Below are 21,586 nucleotides of genomic sequence, written 5' to 3' on the forward strand. Positions count from 1 at the left end.
AAGAATATATATTTTTTGTATTCGATATCAGGAATGTAAGAAATCTTGACAATAAAGAAATATGTAATTATTTATTTTCTGAATCTTGCTAGGTCTTTTGGTAGTTGTTGACTTTATCGCCTTCGACGATTAAGTTCGATATAATTGCTATATTCGCCGTAGTAAATCGCAGAGGGCGTAAGAAACACTGATTTTTTTCGAGGTCGGTATTTCAGAACACTTTCATATATCAATATTTCAGAATTATTTCTCAGAAAATTTTTGAGCGTTCTAAGTTTCCAAATTATTTAGTACTTTTAATGAATTACTCATAACAATTAAATTAATAACTTAGATTAACTTAGATAAACAATGTCATTACTAGTACTTAATTTGATATTAATTTTATTTATAATTCTTAACACAAATATTTAATTATGTTGTACTATAACAAACGAATTTTACACGAATTATTGTTTATTTTGAACAAAGTTTTCTTTCATCCACAATCTCTCTAATACATGTATAATGTAATAGGTTTAGTTGTAGACTTTTATGTAAATTATTCCAAATTAAATTATTCCATCTTATCGTGTTATGAATATAATCATCGTATAATAAACAAAACTAATTCACTTCCATTTCTTGTTGTTCTTGTTCATCGTTAGATTCCTGCATCTCTTCTTGTTCGACTTGTTCTAGTTTCTTTCTTTCTTTCAATCCTGCAGCAGGTGACCTTATAAGTGATAAATCACGTTGAACTTCTTTAATATCTCTTTCTTGTTCTAATTCACGTCCTTTACGTAATCGTTGCATTATATGTAGATTTTGTCTCCTCTGTTTGATAGTTTCTACTTTTTTGATCGCATCAATTGCATTCTGCCATAATTCTCTATTATATTTAAGTGGAATATTTCTTCTTTTTTCGAATTCAAATGATGGATCCACTAACAACTCCTTGCCAACTGTTTTCCTGTATGCTTTTGTCCATTTGACTTTCCTTGGATTTTTCTTTTTCTTAAATGCAGCATGGCACTTTGACCGACAAAACCTGAATATCTATAAAATAAATAGAATATGGCATGAAGAAATGCATAAATTGTAATACTTATAACATAATTTATAACAATTATCAATTGTCCACATATTGCACAAAAATTTATTGTTATTAAATATAAAAACAAAGTAGTATCTAAATGTACACATAACCTAAAAATAACCTAAAAGTCACCAAAAGGTTATAGTTTTAAACAATTCTTCTAAAATCATAGAAGATAATGTAGATATTATGACGAATATGTACAAAAATTCTCACCTTACAATCATTTCTTACAAACTGGATTCCATGTCCCGGATAAATCCGGGACGAACAAAAATAACATGTTTCTATACGCATATTGCATGCACTTGTGAAACTTCGGACAATACAGACAATATAGGCACTTTAAATTAGTGGTTATGCCATCTATGAACCATTGTATGCGTCACTGTGATATTTTGTAGAAGAATTTTCCAAATATACAATTTTTAAACGTATATAATGTTTATGATTATGTTTATGATTAAAGCGACATAAAGAACATTTACGAAATACAATCAATAATGTAATTAAAAAAACATATATTTTAAGGCTTGATTTTACCATCATATCATTAGATAATTCTATAAAATAATAAGTGTTAAAATCTTCACAAATAGCAATATTTTTTATTGAAATTGATATACATCATTATGTATGTAAATATATGCCAAAGCAGATCATAGCTTATTGTGCTAGAAAGGGAGAACTAAATATTAGAATCAAATTTAACCATAACATGTGTAAATTATGAACATATAATCTAATTTATATTCATTTCAATTTTGTTAAAAGATCAGTTGCTAAAAGTTAAGTTTCGCGATTAATTATATAGCTCTATCAACGACAAGGTATGTATCTGGTTCAATACATTATAGCGCGACATCTATTAATTACACTGAAAATTTTCCGCGAAAGTTGCAGAGTGGAGACCTCTAAGAACGTAGTTCTTCGGATTTTACTTAGTGTCCGATGAAGTTGTCTCGTTTGGACGTTTGTGCGTAATTAAGAAAAATGAACGTCGTAGCGAAATCAACGAGCCTCGCTCCACTTTTAAGGTCGACGACTGTCATTTCAAATGGAATGCAACCAGTATCTGGAAAGGGTATCGTACAAAAATCAAAAATCGTCACTAAACCTGTCGTCAATCTAATGCTCGCTCAAAGTTTGTACGAATCACTTATTAAAGGATCTCTACGTGTCAGTTCAGGAATTGGAGGTTTGAGGCTTTTATTTAAACGTTAATTTATTAGATTTCATGTATAAACAAAATACACTCTTAGATATTTCGATTATATAATCGTATGGCGTATGCGGTACATGTCTCAAAGATTATTATTGTACCAATGTATTAATTTATTACAAATATTGAACAAACATTTTTCCTATTTTAAAACATTGAAATATATTATTTTTATCTTTAATATCCTATTTTATACTCGATGTAGGAAACAGTATTTTCAATGAATTGATTCTTATAGCGAGTTTACTAGCAACACAGAGGAGGCTGGCGCATACCGACATTCAATGGCCAGATTTCACTGGTTATCGTCATAGTGCTGTAAAAAATCCAACCACCCCAAGCAAACATTCTGCTGCTAAGCGCAAATCATTTACGTATCTTGTAACAGCTAGTAAGTATACCTTTTAATCTTTTTTGCATTATTCCAGTTTAATAATTACAGAGAAATATAAATATTGATTTATTATATAGCAACTGGGGTTTGTGCGGTTTATAGTGCAAAAACAGTAGTGCATAATTTAGTAGCTTCTATGAGCGCTGCAGGTGATGTACTTGCTTTAGCAAAGATTGAAGTTAAACTTGACAGTATTCCTGAAGGAAAGAATGCTGTTTTCAAATGGCGTGGAAAGCCTCTGTTTGTACGACATAGGTAAATATTACTAAACATGATTATATATCTATTTTCTAATTCTATTTATCTAAATTGAATGACTTTTGTTTTGAAATGATAATAGATCACAGAAAGAGATTGATAAAGAGGCACAGGTAGATGTTGCATCTCTTCGAGATCCACAAGTAGACACAGATCGTACACGAGATCCAAAGTGGTTGGTAGTTTTGGGTGTATGTACGCATTTAGGATGTGTCCCAATTGCAAATGCTGGTGATTTTGGTGGTTACTATTGCCCTTGCCATGGCTCTCATTACGATGCCAGTGGAAGGATTAGGAAAGGTCCAGCTCCTCTAAATTTGGAAATACCACCTTATGAGTTTGTTGAGGGAAATGTATTAGTTGTTGGTTAATAGATTAACATATGTAGTGAAATAATATCATAATTTATATCAAGTTTTCTCACATCCACTTGGTAATTATTCCGAAATTCTTTACCAAGGATATTATTAATTTAGTTAATAATATCTTCTATGGTTAAGTATCACAATATTGAAATATTATAAATTATGGTCAAGTTGTACAAATAAAAAATTAAGCTTAACCAAAATACAACTTGTTCGTATTCTTTATTCATGATTAACGTTTATTAATTTTATCAATGTAGTATTTTAAACAATTTTACAGTTATATATAAATTTACCAAAATGAAAAATAATGTTATCTTGCTTTATAATTATTTTCATGATTTATGTGTAAAATCTACTATTATGTTTTATTCCAATTGTAAAGCAAAATTATTATGTAAGGTTATCGTAGTACAGAGAGCAGGCGTGCGTAAATTTCGTAATAGCACTACATTCTATATTAGAAACATCTTGAAAATCAAATAAATAGTCTTCCTTCCACAAGGCGGCGCCACTAATTCCGGACCAAATTTTCATTTTCAATGCGTGACAAGGGCGTCTATACGAGCGACAATCTGCCGGCCGATTCTCTGTTTTCAGTCGCCTTCGCTGCTGGCAGCGTACGGACGGAAGAGTTGAGAATTTTTCGCGAAAATCGGTTATCTTTCATACATTGTCATCTTTTCACCGTCATTCTATATGATGATACAAAAATCCTTAACCCTACGACGAGTGATTTCCGCGATCTGACATTTAAAATAAGGACAGAAATGTTTTGTTAAAAATGAGATTTTTTCTTGCGTGGAACCGGCGTTTAGTGATACGTCGTGAAAGAGTTAGAAACGAATAATTGTTTAACGACACGAAGCGAAAGTGACATTTGGAAAATTCAGGAAAGGAAGAATAGGAAAAAGGCGGGAGACGGATGCGTGGAAAACTTTTTTTTGTAAGTTCTTATTTATTTTACCCGATATCCATGCTATTGCATTCTTATTCCTATATAATATATGGTCATTTTAATATACGTTTGGTACATATTATGTTATACCATGTGTTATATCATAACAAATCGTAAAAGTTTGGAACAATAACATAATATGCACAAACAATTTGAAACTTTTAAAGTAGAGCTAGTTTTCTTATTTTATTTTCAAATATTCACCTGCAATGTTATATGTAATTAAATTGTAATATTATAAATCTCCAGTATAAGAAATCACTTTTTGGAATATACATAGGAATATCTTGTCGCTATCGTTATATTAGTACTGTGTAAATTTCAATATTAAAATTCTATTAAAATTAAAATACTTCCGAATTATCTTCGACCTAATCGTGTTTTAATGTCACTAAAAAATTTGTTCAGCTCAAACAAAGTATAGAAAGATTACTACTGATTTGAGTTTTATGATGAGATTTTCTTTAAAACGTTGAAACTCTTTTCATTTGTTCAAATAATAATAAGATCGATAAACAAAAATTTAATGGCCGTAAGACGGTTGAAATATACAATTATATTAGTATCATAAATACCGCACGATTCTATTTCAAATGCGATTAATATTATAATAAAATATCAAATTTAACGTCGAATAATTTCTAACGTAATCGATAACCGATCGTTGCTTGAATGGATTTCAGTACACAATTTCTCGTCGCACAAATTGACCCTTACGACAACCTAGAACAATTGTTTTCGTAACCTTAACGGCGGCATATGTTTGTGTTTCTGCATGTTTGGCTCCGCCCGGTACGATGACTTCTGTACATTCGAATCATACTTTGCATTTTGCTAACGGTTCGAATAGGAGTCTCATAGTTTTTGCGACACCACTTGCGTGCCTTTCAGTTCTTGTAAACAAAGACGAGATTATGATTCATGATCGTTCGAAATTTCGGCCATTATGCTAAGGTCGGCCCTGCACATCGGAAGCCAGATTCGTTACTCGATTTTACATACATATATCGTGTCTTATATATATTCCTATATATTTTTCTTATTCTAAATAATTAAAACTTAATTATTGATTCGCGAGTGATAACTGGAAATTGAAATCTACGCCATTTGGGACACTTCTGTTTCGACAATCGGTGAGAAGTTGATAAGATTCATTTAATATTTCTAATCCGTAAAATATATATCGTATTACTAATCGCTCAGATTATATCTGAAATATGTTATACTCTAAATTAATATTACAAGTACTACAGTGATGACTAATATGTAATTTTTCATAGAAATTTTATTTATTTATAACATTGCACTTTTGGAGTTCTGTAACTTGTTCTAGCAATTGTTTGCTTCCTTGTGTCATATCTTCCCGTATTATCTTATATTTTATTTCGTTCGATACAAGTCGGTATTTCTAGTATTAAACAAAATTGCATAGTTTTTATAGTCATATAATCTTTGAATTTTAGACTTTCACTAATTTAGGCATATATACATAAAATTTCACCGTTTCTCGAAATTCCAACAAGCAAAATTCTGTTACGTGTAATATTCGCTTACGTGTAGAACTTGTACCTCGGCCTTCCCGCGCACACACAATGGCTACAATTGGCACGTATTCTTATTTTCCAATGAAGCGTTACTTTTATCAGGTTTTATTTCATTTTCATAGTATCAAATTATTGTAACCATATGAAAGTACTACCAAATGGTACGAAATTTGATATATTTGGAAGCAATTAGGTAACATACTACGGTAGAACACAGTTTATCTAAACTCCATTTATTCCAACGAAATTTTAGTTAGTGCTCGACTAACTGGTTGAATTTATCTATTTGAACGTGATGTTCAAATTATGCGAACGAAAAATAATACCTTGCGGGGAAAATTGATGAACCCCTATAACACGAAACTGATTATAGGTATAAACTAATATGCCCCCCTCCCCAACAAGTTCAGAAAAATGGTCTTTCACTGTACGTAAATAATACAATAAATATTTTTTGTTTATAATACACGTCTCTACATTCGTAATGCCGTCTCTGCGAATCCTATTGTAAACTGTCTCTCTGAGAAAATCGTATTTTTCGGTTGCCTTTAGTTAATTACCCATCTTGATGACATAGGACGGCCTGATCCCACCAACAAAGGCCGTAAAGTCGTTGTTGCTCGCTAGTTCCGTGCACTTTGTTATTCAACCTTCGGAAGGCAGTGTCTCTCTATGTCGATCTGGTTTACTGTTTGCAAAGCCGATGGCTAACCCTCCAGGATATTGAATATGCGGAGGACTCGTACTATTACATGGAGTATAGTTACAAGTGCAAAGCCGCGGCTACCGGACTTTTCAGATCGCTGCAACCCCATTTCCTCACCCTTCTGCCCTCCTGTGTGTGCCTTCCTCTTCTCTTTTTTTATTTTTTTCTTTTTTCTTCATTCTGCGCCTCCGTATAAGCTGCACGATGTGCGCGTTCTCGCATTCTAATTCTTTATGCAGCCGGCCAAGGAAATTCACAGTAGGAATGCACGGAAGGGAGGTTGCAAAATCCAGTTCCCCCTTTTTCTTCTTCTTTTTTTTTTCTTCTTCTTTTTCCTTCCCTCTTTAAACCAAGTGAAAGAGAGAGAGTGAACGTTTTGTGCCCTGCATTCAACTATCGGGACGCACTCGGGCGTGAGCGTGTGTGCACACACGCAACCACACTACGTAACTTAGCCACGTGTTCGTGTTCGTGTGCGCGGGCTAGGGAAAGCGCGCGAGAGCGTTCGTTCGTTGGTCGGTGCGTGCGCGCTTCCGAAAGTGAGTGGGACACGCGGGCCTTCACGCTGAAGGAGAAGAATCAATAGATGTGCGTTGCATCTTGCCCCTCTTGTCCCCTTTTTCGGCTACCCCGCGCGCACCCCTTCTTCCTCGACAACCACTGACTCGACCTTCGCACGAGAGAGCGCCCGCTTCTCCACGATACTCTTCGGTCTTCCAAAACCATCCCTCCTTTTCCATACGCCCTTTCCAGTTATGCAGTTCAATGCATATTTTTTTCTCCTTTTTTGTTCGTCGTTCAGAGAGATTTCTTGTTTTCGAGGAAATTGATTCGGTGAATCGTTTTATTTCGCTGGGGTAGAATGTTTAGGTGGTTTTGTTTTTTGGGACAAGGTGGTGTAGTGGTTCGGGGTTTGCTGTCGCTCCAATTTTTTAGATATTAGTAACAAAGATAGGGATTTTAAAATTGCGTTGGCCTATAAATTAATTGTATACGATTTGGTAGATGGATAATTCGTTGAAATTTGATATTTTGTATATTTTTATAAATTAGTAAGAACATCGTTCAAAGAAAGAAACGATGGTAAGATAAGACGCTTTATGCTTAGACAGCTACATAGTTTTGTGCGTATCCGTTTTTTAATCTTATAATGTCCCAGAATTATTGTCGCACACAGCGTAATGGAAACACTGTCGATTTTAATCTCCCAAATGAAAGATACAAATATTGTATATTCCTTCGAAATTAATTTTCATTTTCAAGCTTAATTTATTTTAATCTCTTATAATTTCTCGAAGATTCGCGTCTTCGACGGTGGAATCAGCTGTACGTATGAGAAAGTCTCAACGATTTCGTTAACGTCGTTGATCAATTTTGCGCATCGTTTGTCCTTCCCAGGTCTTACGACTATTCTAGCTTCTGTCATATAAATGATTTTATCGCGCTGAAATTCGACGTGTAAATCTAGATACAGAGGCGGATAAACGCCGTATATGCCAGCAAAATAGAGTGACTCGAACCGTATGGTTGAATCGTGAGTTTAACGTCGACACTAGCCGGTTACATCGATTAGAAGTACAAATACCTGTCCGTATAGCAACCGTCCTCTTGGCCACTGAATTATTTAAATGAGGAATCGTCGTTTAATGATGCTCGTGTCGCTTCCCTTTTCCCTTCTATTTAGTTATTCACACTGTGTATTTTCTTTGCATATAGCGTCTTGTACGTGTTTTTATTAGTTGGATATATTATTTATTTTTATGATATATTTTATTATATTTATGAAGAAGATATAACTTTTTAAGATACTAGTACATCATGGAATGATTTATAGATTTGATGAATATAATTTTTATTGAAAGAAAACACAGTTTTTTTTTAGAATAATTGAGTGTCATAGAATAATCTAGAGGCAAATGTTTTAATACTTTATAATTTATGATTAATAATAATTCATTAATTACGTTATAGTGGTCTACAAAATAAATTTTCCATTCGGTAGAACTAACTGCACTATGCGTTGGAGGGGATACGAGAAATTTTCAAAAATTTATTTAATAAATAACAGATAAAAATTCGAAACAGGATAGACGTGTATTCGTCGCATCGTTGTTCGTTTCGTTCGCATCCTCCGCGATCGTTGCAGTTAAATGCACCGCAGAACGCATAGTAACGCACGTGTACCAACGTATTCGCGTATTTATTGATCTATCTGCTGGCGTTTATCTGTGTATCGCAGCCCTCAAGTTCGGAGGGTTGCACAGGGTGCAACCTTTAACGCGTGTACACGTACACACGTAAATCCAGCAACAGGGTTTCTACCACAACCCTTGGCGCGAATCTCCTAGATGAAACTAGTTTACGAACAGCTTTACCCATTTCGCATTATATACCTATTCGTCTTCCTTCATTCTCCAAATCTTTCTTCAACGACCCCATTATACATCTTAAACCCACAAAAAAGGGAAAGAATTAAAAAGATCTTTAAAAGTAAAAGCCAACGATCCAAAAAGCAACAGTCGAGGTATCAACTCCATGATTTATCGTTGGATCGTAGATGGCCACAGGAATTCACAATAGAATATTTAATATCGAAATATACGTGTATGTTACATTTACTTAATATTTTACACTTTACGCATTAAAAATTATCATCAACCATTCTCATCGCGCCTATATAATAAATTATAATATATAACAAAATATAGAAAACAAAATATGAGAATTCAACGCAAGATAAAATTTGAAATCGAGTATTCCAACACAATGACAGCAGTTGAGGGTTGAAAGTTGCATTTTACATTGAGAAGATGAGCAAACAGGAAAAATACAAACTGAAACAGGAATTCAGAAAAAATCGACGTAAGCGGGCGCAAGTAATAGTAATCGCACGTAGCGTAGGCGAATTCTAGAAACGAAGGTAGTCCATGAAGAAAGGGTGAATGGGTTAGTCCGGAGAGAGGAGAAAAGACATAGAGAGAAAGGGAGGCACAGGTGAAAGTGAAGCGAAGGTGGTCGAGTTAGAGCGATGTTTGGGAGGGTGAAAGGAGGTTAATGATTAGTTCTTCCGAGGTCGGGGGCTGTTGCCGGGTGCAGGTTGCCTGGCTCTCTTCAGACCGCCCCCCGTTAACCCTCCGCTGCCCCCGAGGACATCACCCCTCTCGTCCCTCCGACACCCTCCCGGTTTTTCGCCCTTCAATCCCCTCCGTACTAGCCGATTCTGCCAACCTCCAAAATTTCAGACCCTACCACCGACGCAGCTCTACGCATACCGTGGGGGTGTGAGAGCTTGCAAGGTTGTTCTCCCCTCCACGTTGTTGCCGCTATCTTCAGGAACGTAGGCAGCTAGGGCGCGCGGAATTTCTCGTTGGCACGCGTCCGAAAAATTTTTCTATCGGCTCGCCGGTCTCCTCTCGTACAATGCAGATCGTGCTGGATCGTTCTTGACTAAGGACGAAAAATCTCCAGGGGATTCCGGTATGCGAAACAATGCCTTAATTATCGAGCGATCTCAGCTATTCGAACCATGGGACGAAATAGGGGATCACAATGTGGTACGCTTTGGACGCCCGTTTCCTGCGTTCGTCAAATTTTAATTGTTAAGGATACGGTGGTCGTTGGTCCCATTTTTGAGTTGCAAGATGTTCGAGATGTGGTTACGTTTTAGCTAGATCTTGGGTCAGGTGTTTATTTTCATTTGAACTTATGAATTTGCATTTGATTTTATATTATTTGCTAATTTAAGACTTGGTTATGATATTGTTTCGAGGGAGTAGAACGAATAATTAGTCTATCACTGTCCTAGTCCATAAAGTATTTAAATTCATCCAATGTTGAATGAAAGTTAAGGTTTAGGTACATACATTGTACACGTGTCTTTAATACTTTGCCAATTTCATAAACAGACCAGGTTTTCCTAATTAATTTTATTCATATTATTATAATTTGACAAATGAAAATGGGAATTATAATGTTTTCTTTTTACTATTTAATTTATGGTACGACAATAGATTTCTACAGAAACGAATGACGTAACGAAAGGAAATGTCAGCCAGTCAGGAAATATTTCATTTCTCATCCCTCTATCTCGAACGCAATGAAGACGCATACGCAACGACGGACAGTCGTAATTAATGCGTTGACGCCAGAAACTGTCGACCCATGAAGCAAATGCTCTCTCTGTCACCTGGCTAATCTGACTAACAGATACCACTCGGAATACGCATCTCATACATCGGTCTTCACGGTTGAAACGATTGAAAAATACCTATGAGCGTATCTCGACTTTATCGGCATACATCATCCGACCTTAAACAGATTTCGAGTACCGATAGAGATTTCGCTCCGATACTTTGTAACAAACTTGCATCTGTCGGTTAAGTTCCTCCTCACAATCAAATACCGACGATTCGGTATACCTTAACAGTATAGTTTTAAGCCATTCTTACGTCAAACGCTAACAAAATATGATTTTTGCTTCGTTTATAGAAAAATTTCATGCGATACAATTCTGTTCATGTAAAGAAAATTTTAGTTTCTTAAATGTAAAAATTATAATAGTGAGAATTAGTGGAATACCATTATATGAATTCCAATTACATAAATTTGTAACTTGAAATATTTGAAGAACGTAAAAGTAGTAATAATTTGTGAAATATGCAAATAGCTTAATAGATATCTATAGTGTGCGCTACTATTTAACGCTCTCTAGTTGGCGCTAGTGTCTCGTCACCGATCATCAAAGTCGTAAGCCCAAAACTTCACCGTCCAATCACAATCGTATAGCGACGAATCAGAACGATCAGAATCCGAGTCTCCAACGAAGCACATTCATAGTTGTCAACAAATGTCGCTAGGTCGTCTATTGCATAGCAACGGTGTGTTTTTCGTCGATTGGACGCTTGGTCGTTTCGTTCCATCCTTTTTTTTTTTCGTCCGGTAGCGCGCTAGTGAAATTATCTTATCGATTCAGGGAAAGAGAACCTTTGGTCGACTTGCTCGCCAATGGTGAACGCGGCAAACGTGTTCATCGAAAAGCATATACCTACACGGTAATATAGAGAAAGAGAGACAGACGAGAACACTATAGAAAGAACGATAAAAAAGGACGAGAAACGGAAAGCAAAGGAAAGCAGAGGAAAAAAAGTTGATCGTTGCTCGCCCTTTGCAACGTCAGCCCTGGCTGAGCCTCGTAGCAGGCCGAGTACTTTCTAGCGAAAGTGATGGCTGTGGCTGGCCGGTTGCTTGCGTAGGAAAACCAACTCCGGGGGTGGTTGTGCGTCGCTCGACGTTGGAGGCGGTTGTTCCTCCACCTTGAACGAGAAGCGCTCGAGGTGGTCGCGGGTGGGGTGGTTAGTAGCTGAGGCGGGGGTGGATCGGCCAGTTGGAGGGTACGGTGGAGCGAAGGGGGTATCGGTAACCTTGCAACCCTCTTGCGTACACGGAGGAAGGGGAAGTGACAGGAATCCCGGGAGGAGCGGTGGGTTATGGGTTGAAGGCAGTCGGGGGTGCAGCCGCACGGGGCGGCAGTGACGGGCGTGACGTAGTCGGAGGAGGATGTACGCCCCTGTCGGCGAGGGCCACGGCAACCAACAACCATCCCTGGTCAATTCATGGTGGCTTCATCCGCCAGGTACACCGTGTTCTCCTCTTCATATTGTTTCGCGCGCTCTGTTTAGGTGACACGTATTTTCCTGAATATTTTAATACTTTGAAACTTTCGGGAAATCTGTTTTTTTGGCGAGATCAACTGTCACGATCGACAGATTGGAAATCGTACAAAGTACGTATACATAATCGAACGAACGGTTAGTTTATTTTTTCGCCACTTGCCTTTTGTGACATAAAATCGCGCCTATTTACGGTGATTAGTGGTGATCCTTATCGATCGTGATCGATTATATTGGTTATATTCGCGAGTCTCATTGGTCGATCGTCAACGTGCTTTTCATGATTTGTGGGTGATAGGTACGTGGTATGATAGGAGGATCTGCACTTTCGTAACGTTCATTCTTAGATGATTGTCGTTGCGAAGCAGAATTAACGAAGAGCGTTTTTCCTCAGTATGCTACCTGTTGGGAAATGTTAGAGGTCGTATACTTGTAAGATATGTTTTTGTATTCTTCGATTGCCAACCTACTTTTATCTGTACAGTTTTTATGTATTTGCCGCTTCGTGTTTCGATCAAAAGTTATGAAATACAAATATTTTGCATTTCTCGTAAGAGAATAACGTTTAAATTCGATATCTTTAACACGGTTTTCATATTCTCAAATTCTTCAGATCGGAGAGTATTTAAATCAACGAACGATTCAATGGAATCGATAGCTCTATCGTTTTTCACGTTGAAAATTCATTCCAAATTACTTTGTCACGAGTTTCTCTTACCAACTATCTACATATTTATACTTTCCCGTTTGACTAGCTTTTAAAGTTCCACTTCATGCATTCTCATTAACCGTTAAGTTTGGTAAACGAATCGTTTCATGCGCGTTTTACCTTGAATCACCGTTATTTACATTTACAGTGCTCCAACGACTCTCGTTCCCTTTGTTTTAATCTTATGCAGCGCATGCACGTGCTACGTGCACCTCTCGTACATGCGTATGCAGTCCGTATAACGGTGTCCAATGCGGAACTATGTTCGTTTAGTTCGGTTCTTTAAGTTTTAAAAGAACAACCATGCAAAGTTCCATTTCCACCACTTAATGTCCCTTTGCTACGATTCTCGCGGGCTCTGTGTCCAAAAAACTGTCTCACTGTTATATACGTAGTTGTTCCGCCTGAAACTGGCTATCTCCCTAACGACTTTCCTTCGAGAAACGTATCGCTACGCATTTGTTTTATAACAAAAAGAGAAATTGTTCCTCTGGGACCTTTTCACGTTTTTTATTCTTTCTTCTGATTTTTGATGGCGTGTCGCAATAAATAATGGCAGATGCTTTTCTTTCGCCTAGATACATTGGCCTCGTTCTATGTTTTGTCTGTGAGAGAAAGTTTTTGGATAGGGTTTGTAGAATTATCGTTGCTTCTGTTATACACGGTTAATTAAGATATCTGTTTTTGCGTTAAACATATCGAGTAGTAGTGAACAAATTGGTACCTCCAAATACTCGTACTTCGTCTTATTTTCCATCAGTTAAAAGGTCTACACACACAATTGCTTGATTTTATACAACAAAAGTAAATATATTTTTTCATATATCCCTATAATTTACGTAATTGCACTCTATATAAAGTTGTAGAAGAGAAACATAAAGCACGAGCTTTTGTTACATCGTTTTCCAGGATATCTTCTCGTTTGTGAAAGTAGCTTGTTCAAAAAATTCCAGGATTCCATCATACTAATTAGTCATTCTCTCTTTCGTTGCAAGGAATATTGCACGCACATGCACGTATCTATATTTTTTCAGAGAGAATTAATCGTTCGCAGGAAGTTCGTAAAAATTTCATAGTTCGATTCATCTAATCTCGCGCAGCTTATTTTATTTTTATTTAATTTAAAAGACATTAAAGAAAAGTAGTGAGAAATATTTATGTAAAAATATCCATTACATGTATTTAATATGTTTCGCGTAAAAATATTTATTTCAAAATACGTATTTGGACGATGAAAGAGAATCTAAAAATTGAAAACGATATTCTGGAAATTGGAGCAGAGGCTAGAAATTATGTTTAAAAGGTAAAATAAACACGCTTATAGTAGGGGAAAGACATCAAACAGTGGAAGGAAAATCGTAGACGTCTGTTGGTAGTCGAATTCATGTCAGACTCGTCGTCGTCTTAGAGAACGAAATCCTATCGCTGAAGGCTGTTTGCTCCTTGTTTCCCCGCTGGATTCCCGCGTGAACCGTGAAATTCTCGGTCGTGGATCGCACCAATTTCGTCTTCACGCGTTTCGCCTTGTACGGAACGTTCTACGCTCGATTTCGTCACCGTTTCCCGCGTCCTCGTGGCACCAATTCTCGCGCTTCACGCCTTCGTGAAGCGGCAAACAGCGGTGAAATACGCGGCTGTCGCATCGATAGGCAGATTGGCACGTGTCATCGATTCCCGCACGTGCAACCCTTTAGTTCTGTTCAATTTGCCGATCGAAATATTTTCAGCTACGAAATTTTAGTTAACTGGAAATTGAAGTTTAGAATCTTTTATTTAATCGGCCTGATCTAGGATCTTTTACCAATTTTATTATCATTTTTATCTATATAAAACATTATAAAAAATTGCCTCTTGTGTTTATTTAAATGTTTTTGTTCGTAAATGGTTTTGTTCTTATTTAATTCGTTTAAGCTTAAAGCTAATATCGCGTTAGAGTTCTTTAATTGTATTATTCGATCCTTTGAATGTGTTGGGTTGTCGGATGCACTGGTGGCATATGTTTCGTTAAAGTCGCATGAATAACCACCGAAACACTTATCTTAATTGCGTTGCCGACAAAATAAATTGTTACCGGTATACGTATCAAGATCAGGTCCCTGCATCGATTTGTAGGAACCGTCAGAGTCTCCGGGAGCTTGTTGTCGATGAAGAAACACCTGCTCTCGTACGTTAATGAAATTTCTTGTTTGTTCATTTGCCTCTATCTATTTTACTTCTGCTCTTTTGTTCCTTGCGAATTCTTCTATAGCAAATTTCGTAATTTCTGTTAAATGATTCTTCGTTGTTACCGTATGTATCTCGTGTATGTTACTTATGGAGGAAGGACACGATACGTCACATTCTCTATTTTTCGTGTAAAAACAGTTCTAAGATGTGATACTTTGTCAACCAGTCACGTATTACGAAAACTGTCTTCTTATAAAAGCAAGTTACGTGGTTCTTTTAAAAAATATTTGTATCAAAATTATTGATTCCTCAAATTTCTTAGAAAATACTGATTTCAAAAGCGTTTATCATCGTATTTTACGTGACAGGTATATTGTTAGTCTCTTCATAAAATTTCGTGTATTTGTCATCTATATCTAGCAGGTTCACGTATCTTTCAATCGAATTAGTTGCTCCTCTTTTTAGCTACATTTTGCGTACGTATATTAGAGTACATTCGTCTAACCACCAAACAACATAAAAATCAGAGAATCAACAAAATTGTACTCGTCACATTTTACCGCCGTAATCTTCGATCGAAACGATCGATGTAATCCATAGGTTCGCGAACAACGTAGCGATTATTTGCTTTTTCCCTCGCAAACTTCTTCTCGTCAAGCGTTTCTTCTTCGTATTATGAGTATACGTTTGCATTTTTAGGCCGAAATTTTCATCAGACGGGAACCCTTCCTCTGCATTTTCCCTACCCTTCGGCAATTATTACCGGGATTCAGGATTCACGCAAATCTCGTCTTTCTCTCTTTCTCGCTTTATCTTTCGTTCGGGGGCGGAAGCTTCTGGAGAGTCGTTGGATAAGGGGGAAACAGTGCTGCGGTAGGAATCGTTGGCTGCAGTATTGACTATACTTCACGGCCAGCTCTTTCGTAGAATACTAGAATGTATTTTCTACAACGTTATCGCCCTTCATGCTATGCCACGTCGCTTCCGCCTCTGACGCAACCGCTACCTCGCTGCTCCCGAGCCTCCTCGAATTTCGATGGGGCGAATGCGCAGGAATGGCAAACGCCTAATTGCGTTTTTCGCTGGTTTGCTGTTTGATACAGAGACATCAGAATCGCAATCCGTTTCTTTGTCGAGTGATCGAGTTTTCTCGAGAGTTTAATCTGCATTTCATACGTAGTATGCATAGTTACGCAGGATGTGTATTTTTCTGAACAATTAGTATACTTTTGTTGATTAATCTTTCGATTTCGGTAATGGAAGGTGTAATGTGATGTGGATTGGTTTTACTTGATTTTCCTTCATATGAAAAGGCAAGTGAGATGGATTTTCGAAGTTGCAACTGTTATTGTTGAAATAAAACGAAGAATACCGAAACGATAAGAACGATATTTATTATTCAAAATTCTCCATCTTAATAATAATAATAATCATCCACTTTTTCAATCGTACAAAATGAAAATTAGATATACATACGATTAGATATATTCCAGGCTACGACTTTCTTCTTTTTCTTCTCGATGAGATATTCGTTTCCAAAGAAAATGTACATCCTTTCGCTGAAGTAACCCGTGCCTTTGACCGAACCTTGCCGCTAGTTAATAGAATAGGTTATCAAAGCAGTGCCACGTTCTCATACCTATTGAACACAACCGAGAGCAGCAGGGTCTTTAATTGAATCGGCGAAATAATTCAGTTACTAGCTACACAGCGTAATGCACTAATGCAGTTTTCTGTCTGAGAGAAAAACAACGGTAATTTGAACGTAGGAATAGCCGTCTGGAGGATCACCCCCATTACCGTTCACGCGAATGTTTTTGCTCTTGCAAATATGATTTTTGCCGGATAACTGCGTTTCAGCTAGTTTTAACAACTTTGTGGAATATTAAAAAAATCTTTTTGCCGACTAAGTTTATTTATGATTTTTCGAAAATTAGAAGTAATTCTTTGGAAGATTTTGACGTTGTCGACAATTAGAATTTTTATATGATATATATGTATCGAAATTTGCAATGGAACAAAACGCGGGTACTCCGGAACACTTGTCGAGAGACTGAAACAATTCAGAGAACTTTTAGCTTCGTAATGAATAAGTTTGGGACATAAGTATGTTAGTGCTTTTATATAGAGCGCAAGGAACTGCATCGATTGGTGCAAAGTCAAAAATATAGGTTTCTGTTTTCAAAAAAAAGTATGGTTGTATATTTCTGATGCACCGATGCACAAAAGTGCATAAAATTAGTTGCATATTATGCACCGCCTGATAGCATTTAACTTTCACTTATGATATCTTCTTCTATCCCTAACCGTTTAGGAGATATACAGCCTGTTCCAGTTGCATGGGATATCCTGTATATATATATACATATATACGCACACACATTGCTTTTTACGACATCAATAGATATTTCGTAAAGGACGTTAGACTATTGGTATCGCGATTGAAAATGCGGTATTTGTAGATTTTATATTATTGCGATGCATGTGTGTTGTGCTTGTAGAAGATCAAAGTAGAATTCATCATCTATGTATGTATAATTCGATCGATAGCCAATATAACCACTTATTATCGACGACATAAAAATGCACTTTGTCATTGTCAACGGCGCAAAAAGCAATTGCCCGTCACAATCATTCCCGCGTCAATTTCGCGTATTTTTCGCGATCATTCGCAATAGAATGTGTCTTGGCCGAAGTGAAGGCTATAAAACAGCCATATAACTCCAACGAAACGCCAATTCCGCTCTCAAGAAACGCTTCTAATGCCATTACAACGGAGCCCGGTTTTCACGATCTTATTGTGCGCGACAGAACCGTCAACTCCGATAGTCGACGTTAATTGGATCTTTGATACATTTTCCAAGAATCATCAACCGAGAACACTCGGCATTGTGTTCTTCCACGAACACCATATCTGAAATTTTCTGTTCCAACCTACTTCATTCTCAATTTTCAGTTCTCCAACTACCCTTAACGCTCGTTTCAACTACTGCTTCAGTCGAAGGGGTGACTTTTCAACGATTCGAGCAAAGGAACAAAAACCAACTAAAAATCGATCAAAATCAAGTAGCTTTTAGAGGCTGTAAGCTGTAAATTCGTAGTGATGAACTTTTCCATATTTTTGAAGTGTGAACATCATACGAAAAATTGCTTGCGACAAGTACAATTTTGTTAATTGTTTTAGAAGATTTTGTTAGATCTAACCAAAGGTATAATTGTCAATACGGATAATATTCTAATACCTTCGATCTTTTAACGTCTTTCGATATCTTAATATAGTATAAGCATTGGAAAATACATTATTTGTTGCCTCAAAATTAAATATAAGTGATACAATGTTGATAACACCAGATTAATTGACTTAAATTATTGAATTTTAAAACCGCCGTCCTGTAAAAAATAGATAATGAGGCTTATCATGTTGTCCTACAATCTTCGTACGAAACCTATATTTTTCTCTACCAACAAATATAATTTAAGCTTTATTACCACGGCCCTCAATTACCAAAACGAAAAAAAGAAAAGATCCATACAACGCAACGCGTCTTGTCTGCAGGCCAGAATCGGTGACATAATACGCGTCGCCATAAGAGTACCGCCGAATTACTCGCCCGCGCACACACTATCATATATACGTATACGTGTACATACACGTACACACATATAAAGTAGTACATACACGAACGTCGGCTGGCTAGCGCGAAATCAGCGCCGGTGTTACGCGCTCGCATACCAGCTCGCGGAACCCGCGCCGCGGTTGTGCGCGTGCGTCGTGTAAACTGCGTGTGCGCTGCAGTGCGCACTTAACCCCGCCACCCCGTGTGCACACGCCCGTGTTGCAGCGCGTCGCGCAAGCGTGCGCGTGTGCGTGCGCGTATCGCGGAATTGTGTGCGTGTCCAGGGGCGCGCGTGCGGCCCCGCAGCGACCTTGAGCCTCCTCGATCCTCCCGCGAGCCTCTCCCTCTATCCACCTCCATTCCCCCACCCCACGCACTATATCTCCCTCCCCTATTATCGTTGCCGCAATTTCTCTATCTCTCTCTCTCTCTCTCTCTCTTTCACCTACGCTCGCTCACTCTCACCCCCTCCCTTTCGCTTTCCTTTGCTCCGAGCGCCACGCAGTTAGCGATGGACTCGAGACACGTTCGGAATTGATTGACCGAGTCCGTCGAGTTTTTCTGGTTACTTTGAGAAGAGTTCGATATTGCTAGGAGAATTTTGTGTGGTTTCGGAGTTTGAGCTTGTTTGATGAGGTTAGGCTTGTATCGAAGGTTCGGGGTAGGTGGAGGTTTAATGTATTGTAGAAATATGATTGGGCAAGTTTTTTCGGTGGTCTGGACCCTCTTGCACGATTAAACTAATATTGTTAGCGAAAATTTACGAGTCGCAAGTTACAAGTTAACGGTCGCAAGCAGTGTCTCTCGTATTACAGTGACAGATTCGATAATGAAATTTAGAAATGAGTTTGACGGTCGACCAGTCGTCCGATTGTTCCGTGTGAAATTACAAAATTATAGAAGAATCGGCTGTAACCTATAACTTGTAACTCAACAGGATCTGTTGCTTTTCAATCGCGGCATTGAAATACCGAAGCGGTATACAGCTTCCATTCATTCAGCATGTTACCGTTCAGAAGCCACATCAGGTCAACTTCATAAATTATGAAATACTATTACACTGGTTTTTAAGCTTATCTTAGAACTTAACATTCTTTATGTCATCTTCTTACCATGAATGAACTTATGCAAGTACGTAATATTAATCTTCACTTAATAAAAGCACTGATCTCACGTGACAAATACTATAGTTATATATAAACTTGCGCCTCAATTTATCAAAATTAAATTTCCCTTCTTTCACCATTTTCAAGCTGGAACAACGTTCCGAACAGCCCCGATCTTCGTATAGGGAAATTGTTTGGAAACTCGTAGTAGAAAACTCGATGGCCATCGCTAAGCGCCACGCAGCAATGCTTCGAGCGGCTGAATTTCCATCTACCTTCTCTCTCGCTCGCCCTTTCCCCACTCGTTTTCATACCCCTTCCTTTCATTACTCTCTGCTGTTACGTCCGCCTCTGTCCCTCTCGATGGCTCTCTGACAGTTTCTCTCTCTTGTCTCCCCACAACTCCTACGCTTTTTCCTCCTTTACCCTTCTATTCCCTCACGAGGCTCGACGCCTCTTGCACGCACGCAATGCCAGAGCAGGGAGTGCACACTAAATTTTGGCGGACCAGGAACGTATATAGCCTCGCTTCGCGATGGTGTCATCCTATGGGCGTGGGTTTCATAAATTATCCCCTCGGTGGTGTTTTGACGAACGATGGTAGATAAGAATCTTTGACGTTCTTTATGAGGTTTTGTCACTCCCCTGAATGAAAACCTCGAAACTAGCTGTATACGATTCATTTTCACGCCAACGTTAAAATATTAGCTGTGTTTTATCTTCAAAATACTTAAATAATTGAAAATTTTCCAAACGTTTCGCTCATAAACGTCTGACCATACATCCGTCTGTGCAATATTGGTCCATTCTACTTAAACGTTTCTTCGTAATACGGAAATTTTCTTCGTCAGTTTAGTAATCTAATCCTTGCGTTCTCGTCGTATATATATATACGTTAGTCGATGAATTGAACAACGCGTTGACACAGTACGAAGAGTGGATTCACGCAATAAAGTTGTAACAAAATTCCTCATCGAAAAGCGTGATAGCAATAGCGATAAAGCAATGAAGACGTTTCGAGTCTACGATTCGCGGCTCGTTTTCGTCTAACTGACTCGTATCATCGGAAGGGTTATTGTCAGACCAGAGAATGACGCGAGATGGTCATTTCGTTCCGATTCACTCAACCGCTCGTAAATTCTCTTCGTGACCTCGACTCGAACGCGTCCGTATGGTTGCGCGACTCAGTCGACGAATATACCACGGGGCGTAATTGCAATTTCAAAAACCGTGAACACCTTACGCCTTCTTTTGACGTTTCTCCGTCGTGAATCTTGTTTTAAGAAATCAGCCTTGTTACATAAGGCGTGGCACGCGTGTGCGTTGAAGAATGTCGTGTGCACACTTGTTCATCGAACTCTTTACGTGGCCGCTTCTGTTTGCCTTTCAAGTTTCGACAAAGCCAAAGGCAAATACTCATAGTCCTCGATGCTGAGTTTGGCGGTTCGAGCATTCGATAAATTAATGGACAGTTTGTTACACCGCTCCAATCTCTGACTTGGAATAATTCGCCATGACGAGCTTGAAACGAAGGCTCTCCGATGTCTGTGTCAGGTGTGAAAGTAGCAAATTGTACACCTTGAAAATCGGATTCGTTGCGCTTCATTTTCGTAAACAGACGAATTCTGCTGAGTAACGCGGTCGTTTCGTAACCTAACCGTGCTAACGCGCCATTCAGATATCTTTAGGGACGTTAGCTTCTTTTGTAGAATTCGTTGGATAGTAAGAAATATCGATTAGAAACTTGTGATATTGGCCTACGATCGAAGAACTTGGAACCAAGCGATAATTTCG

The 21,586-nt window shown here is 37.8% G+C and overlaps 3 protein-coding genes across 6 annotated transcripts in view; 2 read left to right on the forward strand and 1 right to left on the reverse strand.

Annotated features, from left to right (window-relative positions):
- Positions 1-367: 367 nt before the first annotated feature.
- On the reverse strand, positions 368-1,506 carry Rpl24-like (ribosomal protein L24-like). Its single transcript, XM_072003822.1, has 2 exons — positions 1,295-1,506; positions 368-1,038 (listed from the first exon to the last, which is right to left on the reverse strand). The coding sequence occupies exons 1-2, from the start codon at positions 1,373-1,375 to the stop codon at positions 607-609; spliced, it is 513 nt and encodes a 170-aa protein (XP_071859923.1). The 5' UTR covers positions 1,376-1,506; the 3' UTR covers positions 368-606.
- Positions 1,507-1,983: 477 nt separating this feature from the next.
- Rfesp (Rieske iron-sulfur protein) lies at positions 1,984-3,525 on the forward strand. Of its 2 annotated transcripts, XM_072003774.1 has the most exons (5): positions 1,984-2,162; positions 2,247-2,276; positions 2,539-2,691; positions 2,772-2,949; positions 3,035-3,525. In XM_072003774.1, the coding sequence occupies exons 1-5, from the start codon at positions 2,072-2,074 to the stop codon at positions 3,321-3,323; spliced, it is 741 nt and encodes a 246-aa protein (XP_071859875.1). In that variant the 5' UTR covers positions 1,984-2,071; the 3' UTR covers positions 3,324-3,525. The 2 variants fall into 2 exon arrangements, with proteins under 2 accessions (XP_071859875.1, XP_071859867.1); XM_072003766.1 differs by having other exon boundaries at positions 1,985-2,276.
- Positions 3,526-3,660: 135 nt separating this feature from the next.
- The window catches only part of Chinmo (Chronologically inappropriate morphogenesis), a 76,696-nt gene continuing 58,770 nt past the window's right edge, over positions 3,661-21,586 (forward strand). Inside the window, exon 1 of one of the 3 annotated variants that reach the window (XM_072003588.1) lies at positions 3,661-4,263. Coding sequence is in view for 1 of the 3 variants with exons in the window: in XM_072003561.1 (XP_071859662.1) it covers positions 12,082-12,157 (76 nt within the window). In the remaining 2 variants the exon portion in view is untranslated. Of the gene's footprint in view, positions 4,264-4,899; positions 5,409-12,068; positions 12,158-21,586 lie in introns of those variants that run through there. The other 2 variants (XM_072003608.1, XM_072003561.1) reach the window with 2 other exon arrangements.

The sequence above is a fragment of the Bombus fervidus genome, chromosome 1, assembly GCF_041682495.2.
Source record: "Bombus fervidus isolate BK054 chromosome 1, iyBomFerv1, whole genome shotgun sequence".
Lineage (NCBI taxonomy): Eukaryota > Metazoa > Arthropoda > Insecta > Hymenoptera > Apidae > Bombus > Bombus fervidus.